This window comes from Athene cunicularia, assembly GCF_003259725.1.
Source record: "Athene cunicularia isolate RWA chromosome 4 unlocalized genomic scaffold, athCun1 chr4_part1, whole genome shotgun sequence".
In the NCBI taxonomy this organism is placed as follows: domain Eukaryota; kingdom Metazoa; phylum Chordata; class Aves; order Strigiformes; family Strigidae; genus Athene; species Athene cunicularia.
Window position 1 is genome coordinate 31376559 of NW_020799098.1, and position 24314 is coordinate 31400872.

At 34.7% G+C, this 24314-nt stretch overlaps 1 protein-coding gene across 1 annotated transcript in view; it reads left to right on the forward strand.

Annotated features, from left to right (window-relative positions):
* The window catches only part of TUSC3 (tumor suppressor candidate 3), an 89835-nt gene that overhangs the window by 46653 nt on the left and 18868 nt on the right, over positions 1–24314 (forward strand). Inside the window, exon 7 of the mRNA XM_026846984.1 lies at positions 17549–17612. Within this exon, the coding sequence (XP_026702785.1) occupies positions 17549–17612 (64 nt within the window). The remainder of the gene's footprint in view (positions 1–17548; positions 17613–24314) is intronic.

Genomic DNA, 24314 nt, shown 5'->3' on the forward strand with positions numbered 1-24314 from the left:
CATCTGTTGGTTGCTTTTTGAGGTAAGCAAGGAGTAATCACCTCAAGATGAAAAAAAAAAAAAAAAAATATTCTGATAAGGGGTAGAGAAAAGAGCTCTCCCCAGAGCAACTTCAAAAGCTAAATAGGAGATACTAAGCTGTATGTGGAGCATTACTGTGAGGATGTTACGAGGTGTCCCCTAGATGTGTTTTCTCCTTCAGGTGCTTAATTTTAGCCATGTTTTGGTTTACTAAATAATTCACTCTCCAGGTCAGTTTAGAAGGAACTTGGGAGAGAGGCATTTCTAACTTTCAAAAACATGTGGATGACAGTTTACCTGCTGAGTCTCTTGCCTGAAGTTATTTGCAGAACCCTTTCTTTTATATTAAAATCTTGGGGTTTTTTCTTGTGGCAGACTGTTTAGCTAAATGTTATGTAGAAATAAATATTTTAGATTGAAATTCTTTAATATAGAGTAAATGGTTTTCCTTTATAGTTTGTTCTATGCAATTATAAGCTTATTGTATACTATATATCTCTCTAAATATTGATCTTCTGAATTCTATCACCAATAAACCATCAGAATGAAATATTGGCTCTGTTGAAATCAATAGCAAAATGCTTATTGACTTCTTTTGAATCAGCATTTCACCCAAATTATTTTAGATACAGGGAAGAAACGAAACCTCTGTGCTCTTCTAAGAAGACTGGAAATCTGCTTAGGTCAAAGTCACTGTAAGTTTTGTAATTAGAGCTTCACACTGTATAAACTAAAGAGATAGGTGTGTGGTGATAACTTTTTTTTTTTTTTTTCCCTTTCAATAAAGGATACTTTGAGAAACCTGTTGTGTTAAAAGAATTGCATGATTAGTCTGTAAGTACTGAAAGGAATCTTGAAAGTCCATATGTGTGAAAGTGGACAAAATTCATTACAAAGCCAACAACTGCTCCTCCAACACTGGGAACAACCCTTTATACTGAAGTGGTGGGATGTGTGGGGAAATAGTCTTCAGATTACATGGTTAAATTAAAGGCAAACCTCCCTGTATAGAAGAGTTTTGAAAACTGACAAAACCACTGGGATGTCTTGGAATTGTTGATTGGATTTTTGTTGTAATTCATTTAGAGAAAACAAGAAAGACCACGCTAGAACTCGCTTGTCTCTGTCAGCAGTAAATTAGTGAGTTAATTAAATTCAGAGAAATACAGCAGGATGAGGCAGTGTTCTGCCTGTCAGGCCCTGATTCAGGCTCAGCTAGTGAATATTTTTCACTACAGTACCCATCTTAAATGCGAACTTGGAGGTTTTGCTTACTTTCAGTGGTCTGCTAGTACTTTCAGGGTGTTAAGAAATCACTGTATATGTTGTAAAAGTCTGAAATTTTAATTGGATTTCACACACTGTCTTGAAATTCTGTTGTGACAAAAGTATCCACAAAAAATATTTTTTAAATGTTACGTATTTATGTACAGTGTCCAAGTTTCTGTACAATGGGACTAATCGTAAGGAACTCAATAAGTAAGCAAACAATTCTTTGCATCATATGTGAAGGCTGTGGTTTGTCTCCTTACTTTATGCTAACTTTGTAAGTCCAGACATCCATGTTTTTTTCTGCCACTTTGCTAGAGCACCATGTTTTATGTTCATGATATATGCAATAGGTGTTCCTCTGCTAGGTATTTTTATTTGTTATTCATTTTCAGTTAGCTGCTATGGACACCACTATAGAGAACAATTTTTGTCTTGGAACAAATATTTGGGAAAAAAATACATTTAACAGAAAAATTAAACTATAGCAGTTCAACTGTAATGTAGGTTTTTTAGTAGTTTCTAAGTTTGGATATTTCCATATGCCAAGAAAAGAGGAAAATAATATTTAATGACCTTGAAGTTAATGAAGTTTCTGCATGTTCTCAAAGCATTCGATCATCTGGTACTGTGATGCATTTAAGTATCTGATTACTAAATTTGTAACTACTTAAGCCACTTAAAAACTGACACGGTTCATAACTAGAACATTTTTTAAAATCTGCTTGAACACAGATCTCTCTGACATTGCTGCCAGATCTTTGATCAGTTTGACAGGCTGTTCTTGTGTGTTTTGTTGTGGGTTTTTTAAACAATTCTTTTATGTTCATTTACTAGACAACATACAGTCCTTAACTGGTTCAGTTTTTCCCTTCATTGTGAATCTTCAGCTGTTTTAGTTTTTTTTCTGCCTTGGTGGTCATTTTTGTCTTAAGATGTAAAAGTTTTCTTTCTTGTACATGGAAACTATTGACCTATTCTTGCAGTTCCTCATACAATGAAGTAGCCCATACACTATATGCATACTTGCAATTGCTGAGAAAATTGTTGTCTATTAAAGCCTCCCAAATTTTCCTTTTCCATGTGTGTTACAGCATTTTACAGGTAAGATAATAGTACTAAGTTTGGTTTGCACCTTCCTAGAAAGACAATCCCTGATGTTTTTATATCTGCAACTGTTATTGGCAACTTTGCAACAGGCTATTCAGTGTAATGCCATGGTTCAGTATAGTATATAGAAATCCCATGTTGACCATTGCTAAGTGTCACAAAGTAAAATGCCCCAAGTGAGGTACAAGAAGTTTTTTAATTCTTGTATAATGTTTTGGGTTTGGGTTTTTTGTTGTTTTTTTTTTTTTTTTTAATGGTCCTGAGGCTTGCTACAATATCTTTGGCCTACTTGGGATTTTTTATTCTTCCCGTTCAATTATATCTCTAGTTTTACTGTTTCATAACTTCCTTTCAGAACCACCTTCAACTTAAAGTGCTAAATACAAAGCACCAAAATAATATTCTGTCATTTGTAAATTCTGTTCACTTATGGCTTGTCTTGGTAGGCATGACAGTTTTCTCCAGATATCTAGGCTACATAGACTGAAAGCATCTTTTCACTGCCATTCAGCCTGCGGACATCCATAGAAACATTTTTCATACCTGAAACTTTTCTGTTCTTGTTTGAATTGGGAGAACAGTTTTGTGTGTGCTCTGTTTTATATTTTGTATATGTTTGTATCTCACTGTGATATTCTTTCATCTGCTTAATTAGTATCATGTACTGTGATTCTTCTTTATATAATTCTTTCAGTTATTTCCATGCTAATCCAAGTCTCTCTGTCTGGGTTTTTTGGGTAATTTGTTTGTTTGTTTGAGCTTTTTTACGCCCAAGTAGTAATTTGAAGTTTAACCCCTAAGAGCCCTCAAAATCCTAAACATCACATTGGATTTACTCATTTGTTACCATCTCCTTCATGGTGTATTTGCTCTCATGACTTTCTAAAAAGCTATTTAGCTTCTGGATTTTTCCTTATCCTGTCTTTTTGCCTGTTCACAGTGACCTTCTTTTTATGTTCTCATCTACCTCTCTCAGGCATCATAGTGCTTTCACATTGAACATATGAATGCTATCACATAAAATGTGTTGTTGACATCAGTGTTTTGCCTTTTTCTGCATAAGTTAATACACTGTTCTAAAAAGTGAACCATCTAAGGGTTTTGCTTTTCAATAACTTTGCCCAAATTAATAGTACTTACTTGCAAACTGCTTTCATTTCTGCAAAGCTGTGATTTACTGTTCCTCACCGCAAAAAGGTAGAATAATTTATCATGAGGTATTGTATCTGCTCTTTCAGATATCCACCTTGTATTTTAGTTAACTTTGTTAATGAAATTCATTATATGGTATTTGCCTTTGACCTAAAAGCTTCTCTGTCCACAGTGGCCTGTTTGTTGTTTTAATTTCAAAACACTAAATATGTCATAAAAGTACAACTTTGTTATTTTATTAATTTAGGAATAATAATTGGGCTTTGAACAACTCTGATTTCTGATATTTGTAAAATATGACTAAGATTCTCTCCTTTCTGAGCTGAAAACTTGCTGCAGTTTCACAATTCAGTACTTGTAATATTATTTTAAATTCCTTGCATACTGTAGTGCAAGTGTGAAAGTCTCATATGAACAAGCACTTATTATATCTTAAGAGAATTTTTCATTTGTCCTCAAATAATTCCCAAGTTTTGTCCCAAATACATGGGCATTCAATGTTCTGTTGCTTTTTTCCTCTTCTAGGTTTTAATTTTTATGACTTCTTTAGTAAAGCTAGCATTTTAAATATTTCAGTATAAGCTTGAATGTAATGATCATTCTGTACTGTTTTTTGCAGTCCTGGAACTTTTCAGTTCTTGACTATATGGGTGTTTCTTTCAGAGACAGCTGATGGAAGGAAATTGAAATGCATCTTGTCTTGCTGACAGCAGCATTTGATTTGTTTTCATTGCAGGTGGAATACTTTCTAAGGATAGCACAGCAAATATGTTATGACCCAAAACCTCAGACCTAAAATTTCTAGCTACTGGCTTTTACGGTATATTGAGTCAATACCTGCCATCCTAAACAGAACTTTACAAAATACATAATCACAAATTTGATAGCTGTTGAAGTATGAGATGTTTAATGGCAGAGCACATCCATTAAAAAAAATGTTCTCACTCATATTCTAATAATTAGAAAGCATCTGCCAGTGCGTTAAACAGTGAATTTAAATAAGTGACTCCCATAGCTGCTTTCATAAATCATGGATTCAAAGAATTTGTTACTGTGAAATAAATTCCTGTTTGTCAAGTGTGACTACTTTCAAATTTTATATTCTAAACATGAAGTGATTACTTTGTTCTTAAGGTGTCCTGGTAAAGGCGTCATTTTGCTCTGTTTCTATGTCATGTCAGCAATACTTCTTCCAGAATGATTACTAGACTTAGTATACCGTGCAAAAAATTGCTCTGGGCAACACAGAACAATTTTTTTTTAGTAACTTTGTAGTGCAATTCTGAAAAATATAGGCTTATTCTAGAATATTGATATGAAGATTAAAAGCAGTACAGTAAAACTTTGTTTTGAGTTGGTTTTGGCCCTTTTTTCTATCCATTCAGTTCTATTTTGAATTTTTTGTTCATTCATGTTAGGTCTTCCCTCTTCTTTAGTCCCCTTCTCCAAAGGACTGCTTCTTTGTAATCTTAAGTGTTAATTAGCAGAAACAAAGACCGAATGAGAGAGATTGTACTGGGAAGAAGATAACCAACATGTATCTCTTTTCCATCGAGAAAATTTGGGTGTAGATTTGAGTTTCCCATCATAACGGAAATTACTAAATTAGCTTGTAGAGGAATGAGAAGAGAAATTAAATGTAAAAAGGAAGGCATTGGAAAAAGAATTAAAGGAGTGTAAATAAATATCCCTCAAGTAATGAGTGCCATACTGAATTATGTTTTCTTAAAAATTTGATGAGATGTTCTTTTTATCCCAAGAGTAATGTTAATATGTAATGCTGTAGAGCAATAGTGTGTAATGAACTTAAAATGTCAGTATTTAGAGCTTTAGATCGTTGAAATGATATCTTAAAACAGATTATAAGATACACCTAAATCTGAACAAAATAATAAAATTCTTGTTTTAGTGAAAATATACTTCCTACTTTTTAATGACTTAAATGTTGATACTTTATGTACTTGTATAGTTTGGTACATAAAATTGTTTTCAATAAAGAATATTCATTTTTAAGGTTTTATTCTGGTTCACTGTCACATAATGACAAAATCCCAGAGGATGTAAAATCCAGGACATGCATGTGTATATGTGACTGTATGTGCTATATGACATGTTGTAAAAAATTGGTTATAAAACTTCAGAGTACTTGAAACAGTTACATTTTTCACACAAGTATAATTTTCTTTTTGTTACTATAAAAAAATAATCCTGAAATACAAATAGCTGAAAATTAATACTTTCCTACAAATGACTGTTGTCCCTTAATAGCAGCTGTAACTCCATTCCCTTGTGTTCATGTTTCGTCAATTAGCTGTCAATCTTCCCCTCAAGAATAATCCAGTGTTTACTAAAAAGTATAATTTGAAAGGGGATCAGAGACCCACAGCTGTACACAGGAAATAAACTTTTCAATTAATGAATCTGTTAGTTTATACTGTGTTCACTCAGATACCGCTTTCTAAAGTGTTAAGCTTTATAAATTGATGTACAGGTTGTGCTTCAGATGATACTAAAAATTACTTTGGCAAGAATAACTAGCTTGGTTCTTCTCTCTGGCATGTATCTAACTAATCAATCGTATAGACTAATTTTTTATGCTCAATTTTGCATGCCTGGTCATGCCTGCCTTATATGTCTCACCTTCCTAGCTATTTAGCATATTAAAACCAACATTCCAAGTACACAAATATTTCCCCTATATTCGACTAGTTTCTCTGCTATTCCAAATCAGAAAAAAATTATTTATCTACTATGGAACTTGCAGTTAGTGGTCATCTGGGATACTTGAAGTTTAGCTAACTTAATATGTATCTCTGAACTCTGGGTGGCTGATTTCGGGGCAGTATCCAATTTACTTGGGATAGGTATCTGCATCAAACAATTCTCACATTCCCCTGTTGTTAATTGGATTGTAGCCTTGGGGTAATTTGGGATTTACGCCCCGCCTTGCTTTTGCTACAAAGTAAACTGTCTTGTCTTTTTCACAACAGTTTGAATTTAGTAAAGTCTATTTTGGAGTTAGTGTCATAGTAAAGCCTCACTTCTGCTCACTTTTGCTTCCAGTACTTTGGCATTCAGGTCAAACAACATTTTTTGCCTCACATCTTGGAAACCAATTGAAAGAACACTTTGAAATTTCAAAAGAAAAAATACCATAGATCCTGACTAAGAAATTAAAACCATCTGAGTTCACAAATAAAATGCTACTGCAGACAAAAAAAAAAAAAAAAAAAAAAAAAAAAAAGGAAACTTAAACATATAGATATTTTTTGGATAGCTACAATCATATGACACTCCACTAGCCTTAGATTATAAATCATAATTTAAATACCAGCAACAAAATGAGCTCAGCTGGATGGCTATTTCATCTCTTCCATCTCTACAATCTATCACAAAATCTTTCTTTGAGCCTATTATATAGTAGCTGTCTTTCCTCTGTTACGCCATGACCAGTCTTTTCATCACACTTCCACATTTTGTTGAACAAAAGGATTCAGAAGGCGGAGTGGGGAAGAAGAGTTCCCACTTCAGAATGTGCCAAGGGGAGAAAGTAAAGTAATTTAACTATGATGTTATCTATTGGACTTGTGTCATCAGTGCTGCCTATACTATAGTATATATACCTATAGTAATTATAGGTATATAGCAGCATCTAGGTGAATATTTTACCTTTGAATATTATTAAAAAAAAAGAAAGAAATGGTGGACAAATGACCAATGAAATTTATATCCCATATTGTGCTTAGTGTCAGAATAAGTACACAAAGTACAGGGATATCTTGGAATTCAGAAAATAGTTCTTATTAGCAATGTGTTAAGTGTTTTTAGGGGAATGCCATTCATGAAAAGCATCTCAATCTCTTTTGTTTCCTAATTAGAAGTATCGTAGTTTGGCTTCCATGTCTTAAGCAAGCAGTTCATACTCTAAAACAACCACTAACAGTTGAACTTCAATTGTGACTTTTCTTGCATTAGAATCACTGGTTTGTTTTTTCTGCAGTGATAAAATTTGTGAGAATGTCAGTTTTCTCTGAGATTTTTTGCCCTCTCTCCTAAACTTGTTAAAAAGTTGTCATGTTAATCAACATGTCACAGTTGCAAAACTTTATTTTCCTTAGGCATCTAGGTTAAGATGTTGCACAAACCACAAAACTACCAGAATGCTGTTTCAGAGATCCTGGAAATCTTACCTACATCTCTGTTAGTCTCTCCCACATAGGTACTGTGTGTCATAATGCCCATTCAGGAGGAAGACATTTGTTGCATGTGAATCTTATTAGGTAATTTATGAATTAAGTGCTATAAGGCTAGCAATGTTTTATTCCTAATGAGTGGTTATGTTCTCTTTTTTTTTTTTTTTTTTTTTTTTTTTTTTTCCCTGAAACCTACAAGGTCATAATTCATCAAAGGATTGCTGTATCTTCTGTCTTCTTACTATTTGGCATTTAATAAATGTGTGAGGAGTCCATCAGAATAAATTCTTATTCAGACGGTTGTATCAAAGCCTCTGTATAGCTGAGCAGAGTGTTCACAGTTACTGGATTTTTGAGAACACCTCTACTAGCTACTTCCTTTGATAGCACTTGTAGACACCCTAAATAATGCAGTATGCTCTAAAAGCTGCCTAGGGACAACCAAAGCAGCAGCATACACTAGGATTTGTATACTATTTTTAATTATACCAACTACCCTTTCCAGTCAGCTACCCTGCAAAAGTAGGCAGCATTTCTCCACTTCTGCTCTGGGGTTAGAAATCCAGATCATACTCTGTGCTTGATGCCAGATGGACTTTGTGGAAGGCAGCCAGTACAGCCTGTTTCAGCCAGCCAGTCCTGTGAAAACTGGCTGATGTCTCTAGACTCTGCTTTGGTTTGGGGCAACAGTGAACGCAGCAGTGAGCTCATGGAATTAATAAATGAGTGAATCAAGGAGTTTGTACGAGATGGTTATGTGTATTTGTGTTATATAATTTTATTTTTTTTTAAATTCAACATTATATATTTCTTAAATAGGGTAAAATTTATTCATATATTAAACTCTCCCATCAAAAGTGGCTGATATTTCTTATGATCATGTTTACTAAGTGGGAGTCTGAACACCTGCACTACGTGTTGCACCATGGATGCTGAGACAGGTGTAAATACATGGAGTTTTATTTGTGGGGTCCAATGTTGATTTTCTAGATTATCCTACTTCTTTTTACAGTGAATCATTTGAGTGTAAGATGAACAAAATCACTAAAAGTGCATAGTCACCACCTCTAGTAATTCTGTATATTCCTCACCATTTTGTGTGTGCTGGTGTGTGCACCTTAGCTGTTGTCCTGGTCTTGGCCTTTAACTGAGCTGGATTGGATTTCATGTAGAGACATTGCTTAGAGCAAGTGCTTGCTAGAAATATAATAAATTAAATTTTCACCAGACTGGCATTCAGCTGGCTTATATTTGAGTTGTAGATGTTCACAGAGCTAATAACTATGGAAAAGAAGAGTTTAATTCAAGTAGGTTAGTGATAAACTAAAATGTTCCTGTTTACTGTTAAATAAAATTAAGATCCTTGAAAAGCTACCGGCTCAAATAGCTGGCTGCACATTTCTTACTATAGTCATATATGGTCTTCATTTTGCCAGAAACACAAATTCATTAATTCAGAATTTCTGTTAGCAGTAAGTGAGTTTAAGTTCATTTTATGTTTAATACTATGTTAAATTCTGAAGCAGTTAAGCATCATTTGCAGATATGCCTTTCTATAACTGAGTATCTACAATAACAGAATATCTACAATAAAAGAAATTGTCCTATTAAACACTGAACATTATCCTAACTGTTGGAAATGAACATGTGATTAGAATAGTCAGAGGTTTCTGAGCTGTTTAGTAGATGAACTGGAGTCAAGACTTTTTTATATTTCTTTGTTTTTTGAGATGTTACTTCATATATTATCATATCTAATTATATGTGAAGTAGATATAAATATACACTCAGTTTCGTTGTTCAGATCTTTAAATAAACTCATACCCACATTACATCTCCTGTCTAAAAAAAAAAAAAAAAAAAGGTTTAAAATTATTTTGGCAAATCACATCCATGCATGAACAACTGTTCTAAATCAGCAGCCATTCTGACAGATGTGAACAGCTTAGGCCCAAACCAGCATCATCTCATGTTTTTCACATCAGTGGTCATAATAAGGGCTTTTGAGGGCTGGCTGCTACAGGGAGAATAAGCTACTGTACATGTACTATCCACAGCAGATAACAGTACCTTCTATGTTGGAAAGAAAACAGGGAATTGCATTAGGTTTCTATATTCAGATTTTCACAGATCGGCTAGGCTAATAACTTCGTGTGAAGTCCCCTGTTGGGTTCTTAAGCAAATTAAAACTTTGATCTGCCTGTATGGACTGGACAGATACTACTACATAGTAACCAAGTAAACATATTTGGAGAGCATTGCTTCAAGTGAAGTTATGTGAAACTATGTTGTTCTTTAGAAAACAATATTTAAACAGGTGTAAAGGAGTCAATAATCTGAAAGCTAGATTTTTTGACCTGCATAAGATCTAATTCTTGCTGTGCAGGGTGCTGCTTGAGAAATGCTACATAGTTAACATGGAAAGAAACTTGTCTGGAGAAATATGCATATGATCATGAAACACAATAACATATTAAATTAACATAACTTGGTGTCTGGTGTTTTACTGAATGAACTGTTTTTTTCTCTGTAACATGTTTAACTTTTTTCTGAATTCACACTTAAAATGGTAAAGTGTATAAATAGTATTGTGAGAGAATGTTTTAGAACTTTTGGTTTTTAAACACATAAATACTGATGAAAGTCATCATCCTCCTGGACATTAATTTGAAAACATAGAAAACTCTGATGTGATAAAGAATGTTGTGAGGTTCTTTTTTTTTTCCCCTCTAAATTGAGAAAAGAACAAATTCTTATAGCTAATATATGTTCTTGGCAAAATTGATGGACTGTAATTGAAATAGACCATTCTGAAGGCTTGATCATAATTAAGTAATCCATGGCCTTCTGTAATGTTCCTCTCTCTGATTAATTTTACCCTGAATGTTAATGTAATATTGGTACAAAGTTCGTAACTGTTATCTAGTGTGTTGCTTCACTTCTTTCCACATATATTAGCTTGAATTTGGGCCCCTTTCTCCTCCAGGGTGTAGTCTCCATCTAGAGGTTTCTTCAGTATGCAAACCAAATTCAGTTTATCGTTAGAAAGAATGATTATTATCAAAAGTGTCTGCTTTTGATTTTTTTTCCAATACACTGTATTAGATGTTTGTCACGTCTTGTATACTCAGGACGAGTTGTTTCTTAGTTATACAAAATGATAATATTTCATGGAGTAGCTTTGTTTGGCAGGCTGTTACTAAACCCAACTCTGTTTAGTCTGGTCATTCCATCCCAGCATCTGTCATTCACATACTCATAAAAAATAAACATTATGATGTTTATTTTAGAGTACTGGACCACCTGAAAACATGTTTCAATTTTGATCTTGGGTACTCCACAATTTAATTGTATTGCCTTAAGAGTTAACATATAACTCACAGAGGCCTTATTTCCAGTTACTTTATTTCTGTTTTATTCACACTGTATTAACAGAAAGGAAGGAAAGAGTACAGATTACACTTAAGTATTTCACTGAACCATGACAACTATCAGTCTTGAAATCACAAGCATATGCTGTATTTAGGGAAATTTAAAAATATATTACATTGTTATTATCCTTGACTATCCTAGTGAGGGATTATATATATGTACCATCTGCCATTCAATAACACTAAATATTTAATGAGTTTACAAATAACAGATAAATATTTAACAAAGCTTTGTAGAAATATGCATGCACTGAACAATTGTTTGTCACTGCCAAAGAAAATGGTCTGATTTGGGGACAGGATTATCCCAGTTAGCAATTCAAATTGCTTTTGTGGAACCAGACCTAAGATAGGAGAATGTTAAAGTTGGAAAAGGACCTGGCTGAAAGTGTCAGTCACTCATGCTTTGATTCCCCTATTAGTCATACCAACATGGCATTTGCTGCTGCATTCGTTGTGTGGCTACAGGTATTGTGTGTCTGTACACCTCTTCTGCTCAGACTGTGGTTCCATCTCTTCTGACAGACTTTAGCTTTACATCTTACATGATCCTCCCTCTTAATGATTCTAAAATGAAAGAGAAATACTGAGTTTATTCATGAATTTATTTAAAGCATTTGCCTAGAGCATTTGCAGCTTGGTAGACTTCACAGAGCTTCCAAATCTTAAATTGATTCAGTGTCAAAAGCAGAAACGATAGTAAAACAAGAAATCTTATCTCTCAGTCCCTTAATAGTTTATAGCCTCATATAAAATTTCATTATAATATGCACCTTGCATTTAGGTCATTCAGTAACCTTCTTATAGAGGGAAAGAAGTATGAAAATAAACCTCACGTGTGACAACATCTTTTATTTTGGTTATATGGATATAATTTCAAGAAATTTACCCAATTAAAAGCTACTGAGGAACCTCAGAAAGGTGTGGAAAAAACTGGTTGTGAACTGTTGAAAAGCTAGTTTGTCAAAATGACTTAAAAAAATATTGGCTTTGGATATATTCTATTTTAGGTAAGTATGAGCCACAGATGGCCATGAATTTGAAAATTTGATGAGTCAGTGGCCATTGCAGTGTGCAAAACTGGTGTATGTGGGTACCTTTGCATAAATATGTTCACATACAAATATAATCTATACTTTGGTCTTACAGTGTCATCATATGCCTCTAGGGAAAGACACAAGGACAAATGCCACAAGGTTCTCACTATTCTCCCTTAAAGAAAAGCTGTTTGCCATCATCCTTACATTAACTACTCATCTTCTGAAGACTTCTACTCTGATTTTTGTCTTATTTAGGACATAGGTCTGAAAGTTCATCATGGAAAAAACACTGTCTGTAATTCCTTTCTAAAGTGGTTAAGATCCATTCCTCATTAGAAATGGGGTGAGGTACCATCATAAATTCAGGTGATTAACATTGTCATATGCAAATTATTTTGGTTATCCTTCATCACTGGAAGTCTTTCACTTTCTTGACAACTTCACTCCCATCGCTCTGACTGACCCACAACTATAGAGGAGATGCATGGTACTGCTGTTTTGAGTATTTGGAGAACAATGTCTTGGGGAAGCAATTTGAGGAGCCTATTGATCAGACAGAGTTAGATTTATTACTAGGTAACTTAAAAAAAATAATCTACCTAAGGACATTTGTAATAGAAGAATTAAGTTAACGGTTGCATATTTAATTTCTTTGTTTTTTTAAAGGCAATACTGGACAGTAAACGTCTGCCTTATTTAACATTTTAACTAACTGGCTTTCAGCTAGAACACTTTCTCTAAGTTAACCTGAGATCTCCTTGCCCTCTCAAACAAAATTGAAGCCTGTGTTTTGTGTTTGTCATGGCTACTTAGTTTGCCTTTATCCATTTCTGTCTGCCTTCTGGGGACAGAGCAGTAGGTAACAATTGTCTCCTACTAGATTTTTAATATACACATAATGTTTCCAGAGCTATATCAAAGAACATCCACTTCCTTGCAAGCAAGGCTATGCCTTTAGCAACTCACATTTGAAGAAATATAGTTACGGTATTAATCCCTATAAGACGTTTAGCCAGAAATTCATATTCATCATTTAGTTTTCAAATTAGTCTCTGATTTATGTCTTCTAGGCAGGTTTTGTTTCTTTCAGGTTTTAGTTTGTTTGGGTTTGGCTGGGCCAAGTTTCAGCATTTGCAAATAAACTGTATCTAGACCATAATTTTTTCTTTATACTGACTATGAGGTGGTAGCTAGGACTCTATCTGTCACTTAATAGTGAAAATGAGAGTATCTTTGTTTTCATGATTTTGTCTTCTTAAGGGCTTAATATTTTAAGACCCTGTTCTGGTGATGCATTTAATACCTTGAAAGTTGCTAAAACAGCTCCTGGAAAAACTTCAAATGAAAAAGTCCTGAGACAAGTATACATATTTTGTGTCATGCATTAGAACTAATTACATAAGGAATTTAACAAACAGGCAGGCAAAGATTTCTGAGAATGTCTTTCCAATAACTGTATCCTTGTTATCTCATTGTGATACCAACCCTGGTAGTATTATATCAAATCACCATACCACTGCTGTACATATAAAAACTTGCCTTCTCAAGTTGATAAGACTTCATTTTTAAAATTAGAATATGATTAAACAAACATTAATGATCTAATTAGTTTTTATAATTTCTAGTCTTTTCTTTGTTGTGTTTCATCTTTGCACTGTAACTAGTCTACATGTACAGCATTGCAAATTGAGTTTACCTGTTGAGAGCTCTGATTATCCTCAGATGGAGAGAGAAATTTTCAGTCAGTTTTTCAGGTGTGAATAACTGATAAAAAAGCATGCTTGAAATTTTCAGAGTTGAGAGCATATTTGCTGGCATTTTAAAAAGCATTACTAATGTATGGGTTTGACAGGTAGGTAGTAATGAAACTGGCCTGTTTTGTTAACAAAATTATTTGTAGTTCTTTGATATTCCCAAGTGAAACCAGAAATCACACAAACTTGAGTAAGCTTTTTAAATAAAGTTACTATGCTGGGTGATGAAGACTAAATGTGATTCCTCCCTAGTGTGGGACAGATTTATGTCACCGGAAGCAGTAGCATAAAATTTGCTTTTTTGGGGGATGAGACTCTTCCTCCTTCTTAAGATGAAATCTAAGCAATTTAATGTTAGTGAACTATTTTGAGGAAAATAATGATTTCTCTATATAGCCTCTGCATGTGTATATGTTTATGTACATGCTTTAGATTCTGTTCCTTCAGTGGTATTACAGTGAATTAAATTGCTACCATAAAGAGAAAGAGAAAAATAATTTACTTTAACAAAGTATAAAATGTATCAATAAAAATGACACCTCTCATCTAAATATTTTACAAATACAGAAGGCATTATAGTCTTAGGAGACACGTGACAACCAGTTTTAATAATCAGTGAGAATAACATCTCTTCAACATAGAGTGTATTTCTTTAGTTCCCAATGTGCAATTTTATACAATTTAGCATGTGTGTAGAGAAAGAGTAGTAGTGATTATGTATAAATGCATATAGGTATTTAATAACTAAATAGTTGTACTAGAGCCTGTTACACTTTTGTGATGAAAGCCTTGTCTTTTATTTCATTTCTCATTGTATTAACAAATACAGTACGTATTGTGATCATTGTAAAATTTATACTATAACTTGGTGCTATGATTGTAAGAAGTAGATGTTTAACATTAGGCACACTTACATCCAAATCCTGCAAGTGCGTATGTATACCTACATATATATATATATATATATATATTGCTTTAGCTGCATGAGATGTAATGACAGAGGGTCGCTATTTGCAGGACTGTAGTCACAGCTGAGTCACAGTATGCGATCCATTAAGCATTTTAACTTTGTTATTAATTTTTGTTAATGTGAAGTACTCCTATTTCCTTCCTTCATTTTATGTATATGTGTGTGTGTGTGTCTATAAAGCCTTAGCGAGATTTATAAGGAGCCCTGTAAAAAATCAAGAAATGCAGATTGGCTCATTGTCATATCATACTGCAATGAGATATTCTTATGAGATCAATTACTTTTATCTTGTTAGAAAAACTAAGTCTTCTTAGAGAGATGGAATCTTTAGATGCATCAAGTTCTTGCCTGGTTTAGCTTTGAATTGGCTATTTGAATGAGCATAATATAATTGAATTTTGAAAACAGGAGATAACCATCTACTGAGTAAAAACTTTTATCATATCTTATGAACTCATGTTTTGACAATGTATCAACCAAAGTGTAACCAGTGCAGATGAAGGCATTCTTTTGTACTCTGAAGCATCAGAGTAAATAAAATCAGAATTATTCTAAATCTTGACAAGGATGCTATTCAGGCAGAATTAAGATAAATTAAAGCAAAACATATAAGTTAAAAATAAACAAACAAACCCCTGAATTCATAAAGAGAGTGCAAAAAGTTTCCTTTTTCTTTACCTTAATAGGAGAGAGCAATTTTTTGTTCTATTTAATTGGGTTGAAAATTGCATATATGCCTAAGAAAAATACACATAAATAATACTTTGAGAACATGGAGATACTTAATTTCACATAGAATAGTATGACAAGCTGTACTCAATGTTCATAACTGATGTAGCAGAAGCACAGACAATCTCCCTCATTTTGTGCATGTTTGCAGATTTTTGCTATCATAGCTAGTTAACAATAAATAGTATTAACTTCTGAATAATACGCTCTGTGTCCTTGTCATGGTTTGAGCTCAGAGGACAACTGAGCACCACGCAGCTGCTCACTCTCCTCTTCCCCCCAGCACTGAGAAGGAGAAAATAAAGCAAAAGGCTTGGTGGTTTGAGCTCAGAGGGCAACTGAGCACCGCTCTGTCTCTCATTACCCCCTTCCCCCCAGTGCTGGGAAGAAAAGCAGAGATTCAGGAACTGAGATAAGTACAGGAAGGGATGATTCATCCATTATGGTGACAAGCAAAAGACAGACTTGTTAGGTGAAGACAAAAAAGACATAAATTTAATAGAGACACTATCATCAGCAACACTTAACAGACAGAGTAGGACCATGAGAAGCATTATCACATCTTTAAAACACCTTACCCCATCCCTCCCTACTTCCTGGGCTCAGCTTTGCTCCTGATATCTACAAGAATGGGGATGCAGTCAGTCCCACCACTTCTTTCACCTCGGGGTGGGGGGAACTCCTGTCATTCCTCCCCTGTCCCAGCAGGGTCCCCCTCTCTCACAGGAGACAGTCCTCCACAAACTCTCTGACATGAATCACTCCCACTGTGTGCATCACCCCTGCATGTTGCAATCCTCCCAGTGCTGAACTACAACAGTGGGGCCTTCTCACAGGGTCTTGGCCTTCTTCAGGTGTAGTCACTTGAATCAGCGTGGGACCCTCTCAGGCCATGAATCGGCATCTGCTCCACCATAGACCTCCATGGGTGGTGGGGGAGCGGCCCTGCCATCGCACCATGGGGTACAGGAGAGTCTCTGCCCCAGCACACCTCACCCGCTTCCTCCTCCTGTCTTCTACTGACCTTGGTGTTTGCACAGATGTTCTACTTGCAACTCCTCCTCACAACTCCCACAGCTCCTCTCAGATCCCCTTCTTATATAAGTTATTGCAGAGACACAGCCACCATTACTAACTGGCTCAGCCTTGGTGCAAAGGCGGGTCCAACTCGGAGCCGGGGGACCTTCAAGAAGCTTCTCACAGGGGGCCACCACTGTACCCCCCCTCCCGTGCTACCCTGCAAGTCCCTCAAACCAGGACAGTCCTTAATAATAAATGTACAGAATGAGCCCATTAAGAATAATTATGTTGGGGAAAAGATTTGCATTTTGTATTAACATCTGTGACTGCATTTACTACAATCCAGTATGAACAAGACATTTTATGAATTAGGATTTTTTTTATGGACACAGTTGTGCCTTCATGGAGAAAGATAGAATAGACTTTGTGTGAAGAAACCACTCAATCTGAGTAAGACTAAAATAGATTGATATTTTTAAAGGCAAGGTTCAGTTTTAACTTCCATCAAAACCATGCTGAGCTGTGTCCTTGACTTCATCACCTCCCTTCTCAAAATCATATCTCCTGAGCAACTAAATGCATGTTCTTTATTCCACACCAGCAGCAGTGTGAAGTCCAGCATAATGCACTTGTATATGAAACATTACCTTCACTGTATATATGTGCTTTGCCTAAATATGCTGGTTTTAACACTCCTTTTTCCTAAACATACGTACATACACTGTGCTGTTCACCTGTAGCTGTTACTGTATATTTTTCTGAAGAACAGGTTTTATTTTGATTTTCACATATCCAGTTGTTCCATTTTCAGTAGATTTCTTTGTTGTTAAGAGGATTGTTTTTCATTTTTATTTTACAGAGTTACATACATGGAAGCAGTCAGGCTCAGTTTGTTGCAGAATCACATATTATTCTTCTTCTGAGTATCCTTCAAAGTGGTGATGAATAGAAAAAAAAGCAAGCTGAGTCACAGTGTGCTGGTAAATGAAATTGCTCTGACAGTGAATATCATTGAACTTTAGGCAGGTATTGTATTTTGGCTTACTTACTATATGTTTAAATAAATACTCAATGTTATTGCTATTTACTGACAAGTAATTTGACATTGCTTTTCATTAATATGTACCTTGTTACCTCCTTTGTTACTCTGATGCCTGGTTACTAATCTTAATATTTTTCCTTTCGATGTTATCTTTTCAGTAACAGAAACTAATTTTCTTATCTCTTTCACTCTTTGTTATGAAAGTTAAAAATATTATGTTAAAAATTATTTGATTTCTTTTAACTGACAAGCATTTACTAATCATGCATGAAGATGATTTGTCCTCTAGTAGTCTTTGGGTTTTGGGTTTTTTTTTTAAAACAGTTTACTACTTCTTTAAACAAATAACCCAGTCCGATTTGTTCTGACATCATATCCTCACAGAAGGACTCTGAGACCTACTTTTACTCGTTTATTCTTTCTGAGTCAGAGCAGGTTAAATTAATTTCTTTGTGAATATGTCCTCATGTTACAGTGAATAATCTGTAAGAAAAAGTCATATACTATCTGGTTTCTTTAAACCCTGCTTCTGATCAGTTTTGCTCATTAAATGAAAACTGTAGTCAACGTTAACCACTATTAAAATACAGTCATTTCATCACAGATACCTTCCTCTAAGGAGAATGAGAGGAAAAAACCCTTTCCCAACTTTAAGTAATGGCCAGATCTTAGAGTTTGATGGTCATAGCTACTCCCTTGTTCTCTCCCTGAAATTATGTTGGCTTAGATCCTACCCTTCCTCTGGCTTTCCCATCTACCGTTGTCTTTGTCATTTACTAGCTAAAGAGAACACCACTGTTGTATCTTGCTTCATTACATTCATTCATTTACCTGGCAACAATTTTGCTACCTGTGAAACCTTATTTGCTCTGTAGATAGCCATTGCAAGTTTAAATTCAAGGTAATGATCATATTTTGCAGAGTAAATGCAACATTCATACTGTGTCCAGTTCTGGGCCCACCTGTGCAGGAAAGATGTAGGCTTACTTGAGCAAGTCCAGCAAGGGGCCACAAAAATTAAGGGACTGGAGCATCTCTCATGTGAGCACAGGCTGAGAGAGAGATGGAACTGTTTTAACCTGTAGAAGAGAAGACTCGGGGGATCTTATCAATACGTATAGATACCTGATAGGAGGAAATGAAATAGGAGACAGACTTTCTTAGAAGTGCCCTCTGACAGGTCAAGAGACAATGGGCCCAAATTGAAAACCAGGAAATTCAGTCTGAAGACAAGAAGATGCTTCTTACTGTGAGGGTGATCAAACTCTGGAACAGGTTGCCCAGATGGGCTGTAGTCTCTCCATCTGTAAAGATACGAAAAACTTGACTGGTCATGGTTCTAGGCAACTTGATCTAGCAGGTAGCTTGAGCAGAGGGGTTGGATTAGATGATCTCAAGAGGTCCCTTCCAATCTCAACCATTCTGTGATTCTGTCAATTCTCCAGATTTTATATCATACCCTAACTGATGTTGTGTCAAAATCATTGTATTCATTAAAGTTTTGAAAACACATTTATTTGTTCATTATTTCTAAATTTGGGCACCTTTTCTTGGGAAGAGAGAGTTAAAGATAAATAGCTTTACCTGAAAACTGCCAAGTCAAAACTCAGTGATTATTAATTGCTACATTTTTAAAAAAATATGACAGCTATTATATTTCAGATTAAAAGTTTCTTGTGTAATAGATAGTATGCATTTTATATGGTATCATCGTTATGCTTTCTTTTGTATAGCCACAATTTATTTTTAATGTTTTTTGCTTTTCACAAACTGCCACAATTTAAACAAATCTGTTACCTAAAACAAATCTTTTTGGCTGCTTGAGAATGGGAAGAGTAAACCCCAAAACCAGCTGAGATTAAAAATAAACAAAACTTTTGTTCACGACATATTTTGTTTGTCTGACTCAGGCATGAAAGTGATATATTTTTGTTGGCATAGACTGTCTTTAAACTGGGAAGTTGGCTAACGACATTAAAGCAGCTGGCTGAAAGAATCCTTTCAGTGAGGTTGTTCATTGCCACTTTCAAAAAGAATTCTCTAAGGTTTCATTTCATGGCTCAGTACTATTGAACTGGTTCTGGTTACACACAGATTTCACAAATGACATGAAATCTTGACAGATTTTGACAGTTATGCATGAAAGAATTAATATTTCTTTATCCTTTCAATGTTGATAGTAATTATTCTTTATTTGTTTATTTGGGAAATGGTGTTAGAAAATATGGGAATTAGAAAAAAGTATGCCAGACTGAGAAACACTAATACATTCACTTTATCCTTTAAAGTTTAAAAGATGCATTGAATTTTAAAATAAGATATTACTATGCTGTAGTACATGCTTCATTTGGTTGCTTCTTTTCACTTTGTAGTAGTAAGGACAAGGACAACATTGTCACTTCTTGCTAAATGTTGAAATGCAATGTTGTGTTTCTCTATAAAGTGAATTTGTAATGCCTCTGATGAGAAAATATGAATTTCCATTGCATTTCTACACTTGCTTTTAGATGATGATTCTACCTGGTCTGCCAGATGAATCAGATATAAAGATCTGCTGTTTTTTTCCAAAGCTGTAGCTGTAGCTACATAATTAGGACATGGTTAAGGAGTTTTTAAAGATGTCAGATACTCTTGTTTAAATTATATTATAAAGCAAAATTACATTAAATAAAATCTATACAATGTTACTGATTACATACTAGGTGTATGCCGAAATTTTTTATAATATTTTAAACAAATAGTTTTAGTTCTAACAGATGTTTTCTACATCTTAGTGGTACCACAATGGAAGTCAAAGTAATAATACAGCACGTAAAATATTACATCAGTAAAAGAATTTTTTTTAAAAAAAAAAAAAAGCATTTTGATTATTTTTTTACTTAATTTTATTTCTGTGATGTTTTCTAACAGCCAAAATACTGATATTGCATTTAGTGGCAGATCAGACTAGCTGAAATGGCTTAGATTTAATACTTTCTGGAGTGTTTAAAAACCCACACTAAGCAAGCACTTCAGAACAAGGAGGCATTATTTAATTTCCGAAGTCCCAAATCAGATTCTGATTTATTCTGAGGCTCTTTAATGGTGGTTGATGGGTGCATCTTACCGAGTCCATAGTATCTTATACCTTGGGTAAAGTTACTCTTTGGAAATATTTTGTCATAGACCTTGTTGAATTCCATGCTGCAGAATAGTGAATAAAAATAAGTAAGCTTTTAAAAACTAAGAAACAGTCCTTCATGTAAGAACTACCCCCCATAATTCTGATATTCTTTTGACCTTATTAAATGAGGATTTATAGATCTTTCAGACTCACTTGTCCAAGCTAGTTCTACAGTGCAGTGTTTGAGGTGAAATGGTTGTGTGGTCCAGAGCATGTGGAGACACTGGGCTGGCTGAGTACAGAGGCAACTCCAGTCAAACTCCAGCACAACATGGCATCACTGCTTTTGTTCTTGTTCCAGGAGCATTTAGTCCACAACAATATAGCTCCACCCTGCCAAGACAGAGATCTCATCTATCTAAACTGTAATATATCCAAATCCAGAGTTGTCTTGGCATCCCAATACAATTTTCCCATTAGGAGAAATGCAGTGCAAAGTAACCTAGTTGCCCATGCTCAAGCTGACCCAGAGCTGATAAGCTTTGCTGCACACTCACTGCTTCCTGCTCAGTCATTCAGATGACACCCAGGAAAGAGTCTGTTATCTCAGGTATGGAGCAAATAAATAGATCTGGAATCCAAAACTGTGCCCGCGCAAGTCATTGTGTCATTGTGGGTGAGCACCCTCACAGAGAACAATGAAATAACATGGTTGGATATGATGGTGTCTGTTATGAGATACACTTTTGTGACCTTCAGGCCATTAATACTCTGAAACTTTGAGGGCTCTGTGTTATACTGACAACATGACTGTTACTCAGGTTTTTTGTTGTTTGGCTCCCCTTTCTCTTGTCTTGGAAAGTTAACTTCAAGAAATAATCATAGAAATCTTAAATGTTGGTTGAAAAGGACCTCTCAAGATCATATTCTTCAATCTTCCTCTTAAAACAGGATTATCCCCAACACTGGATCTGATCTTCCATGTATTTGTCTAGTGCAAGTGTTTAAACACTCCAAGGACCGGGATTACATAATCTCTCTGGGCAATTACAGAAGTGAAGTTGTTCTACCATCCAGTCTGAACCTCCCCAGCTGTGGTTCCTGGCTCACGCTGCTATGTGTAACAGTCTAGTCTGTCATAAGGTTTTGGCTTCCCTTTGGATCTTTTGCCAGCCTTGAATTAGTGGAGTCTTCAGTAACGTTTTCGTTCAGAAATGAACAGAACATTCTATGGGGTAATGTGATCCATTATGGTTTTGTTTTTGATTGCCTAGGAAGAAAGCAAAAGGCAAGGTTTGCTTTTATTCATTCTGCTTTACAGCTCATTGCTAGCCATAGATTGACAGGTTTGTTTTGGTTGTTTTGTTGGGTTTGGGGTTTTTTTGTTTGTTTGTTTGTTTGTTTTTCTGGCAGAGAGAATGCTTTAATATTTATTTCCAGAGAAACAATACTGAATAACAGTTAAGTATAAACTTAATTTGAGGTTGCATTTAATCATCCATAAGAATTTGCTGGTCTTTTAAATATGAACTTTAGTTTTCATTAAATTGACCAACTTTGATTTCCTTCCCAGCAGCAATAGAACCTTGATAACATTTGCAATTGAGAAGGAAGTTTTATGTAATATAAAATCAGTATTTATCCTCACATCAGCCTGATGATCACTGCTTCAAGCAACTGAGTTTAGTTTACACACATATTAATTTGGGGGGTTATGTAGAATTCTATCAGTATTGGGACTTCCCTGTGAAATAGAAAAGTTATCACAGAAATGGATGTATAACTGCTGTAGAATAAATATGGCAGGCTACACAAACAAAAATTATTTCAAATAAGAGTATGGAATAGATTTTATTTCAACAGAAATTTCTTTTGTTGAATGATATTAAAGCAGTAACTTATGTGGGGCTATCAACTTGCTAGACATTGTGCAGCCTGTAATGCAAGGCTTTTGCTTCTGAAGAGTGAATATCTTTGAGGACCCTATGACTGCATAATTTACACAGACAGACAACTTTGTTCACATGAGCAATCCTGGTAAGACAATCTATTTGTTAGCTAGATATCTAATTCTACCACATAAAAGAGCATATATCTAAATGCATTATGATTTAGCAGTAAAGTTTAGCATCTTCTCAAGTTATCATCACAGGATACATCCATGTGTATAAGTGCAGCAATGACTTTTAAGAAGATAGAGAAGGATTGCACAAAACAAAACATCCAAATATAATCAATGATTTGGTCATTTTGGGGCCCTATCTAGCATACAGAATATTATAGTTCCTAGCCACCGATGAATATATTCTTTTTTTCTTTTTTATCCTTTTTTGTATATATCATGGCACAGAATTCTATAGCAATCAATTTTCAGTCATAACTTCATGTAGTATTCGGAAGTTACTCCTCTAGAATTTATTTTTTTTTGGCCTGTAATTTGCACAATTGTGGTATTGTGTGACTTTACTAAATAAAGACATATGGAATAGTCCTTTCTCCTGTTTTTAAAAAATGTTTACATCTATTTGGGGCTTTATAAAATTCGCCATATAGATTTCTCTTTCTTTTCTCCTTTCCAAGTTGAAAAATTACACTCTTTCCTCATGCAGATGTTCCAAGCTGCTGGTGTCTATTCTTGCAACCATTTCCTGATAGAAATGGGGTCACAGATAATAAGAGTCAATGGAAATTATCAGGTATTTATTTTTTTTAAAAAAGTACAGGGTAGTTTCACATTCTTGGAGAGGCAAGGAAGAGGAACTAGAGACAAGGGTATTGAAGTACTGTTGCTAGAGTTAGGGAGGCTAGAGTTATTAAGAAGACATAGAGACAGAAGAGGTATAACTGTGGAATTAAGAGCTGTCATTTTTACTGTTGTAATTAACTATAGTTGAATACTGATAGAGTATGTTGACTGTTGTAAACTGAACAGCCATTGGAATATGCAGTGTTGAGCCGCAAATGTGGCTCTGTGTGAAGATACAGTGAGAAAGATAAGGAATAGTAAGGTTGGATAGGCTGTGTTGAAGTTGAAAGATTTCATCAGTTCTTTAATTTCTCCCTTTGGTATACACTAATCAGTACTTTTAATGAACGTCCGTTTTCATCAAGTTTTTATGTCATTCCCTGGAGAAATAAAACTGATTTGAATGCAGTGTGTCATATTTTTTTCCTTTTGCGATAACAGTGAATCTTTATTATACAGAGTAAGTTTAAAAGTTACAGTAAATATTTTCATTATCAAACTAGTTTCAGTTATTAAGCAAATTATTTTTGTACAGGAGATAAATCTAAACCATTATTATAAGAACTAGCAGTTACTATTAACCTGATAATTTTTCTCATTATTACTATTAACCTTAGTTCACTTTGATGCTGATAAAACACATGCACAGAAGTAAAAATGGAAATGGCTTTTCAGTTTGTTAATTTGAATTCCCAAGGCAGAGTTTAATGTGACAGCTGTGTAGGTGGATATGA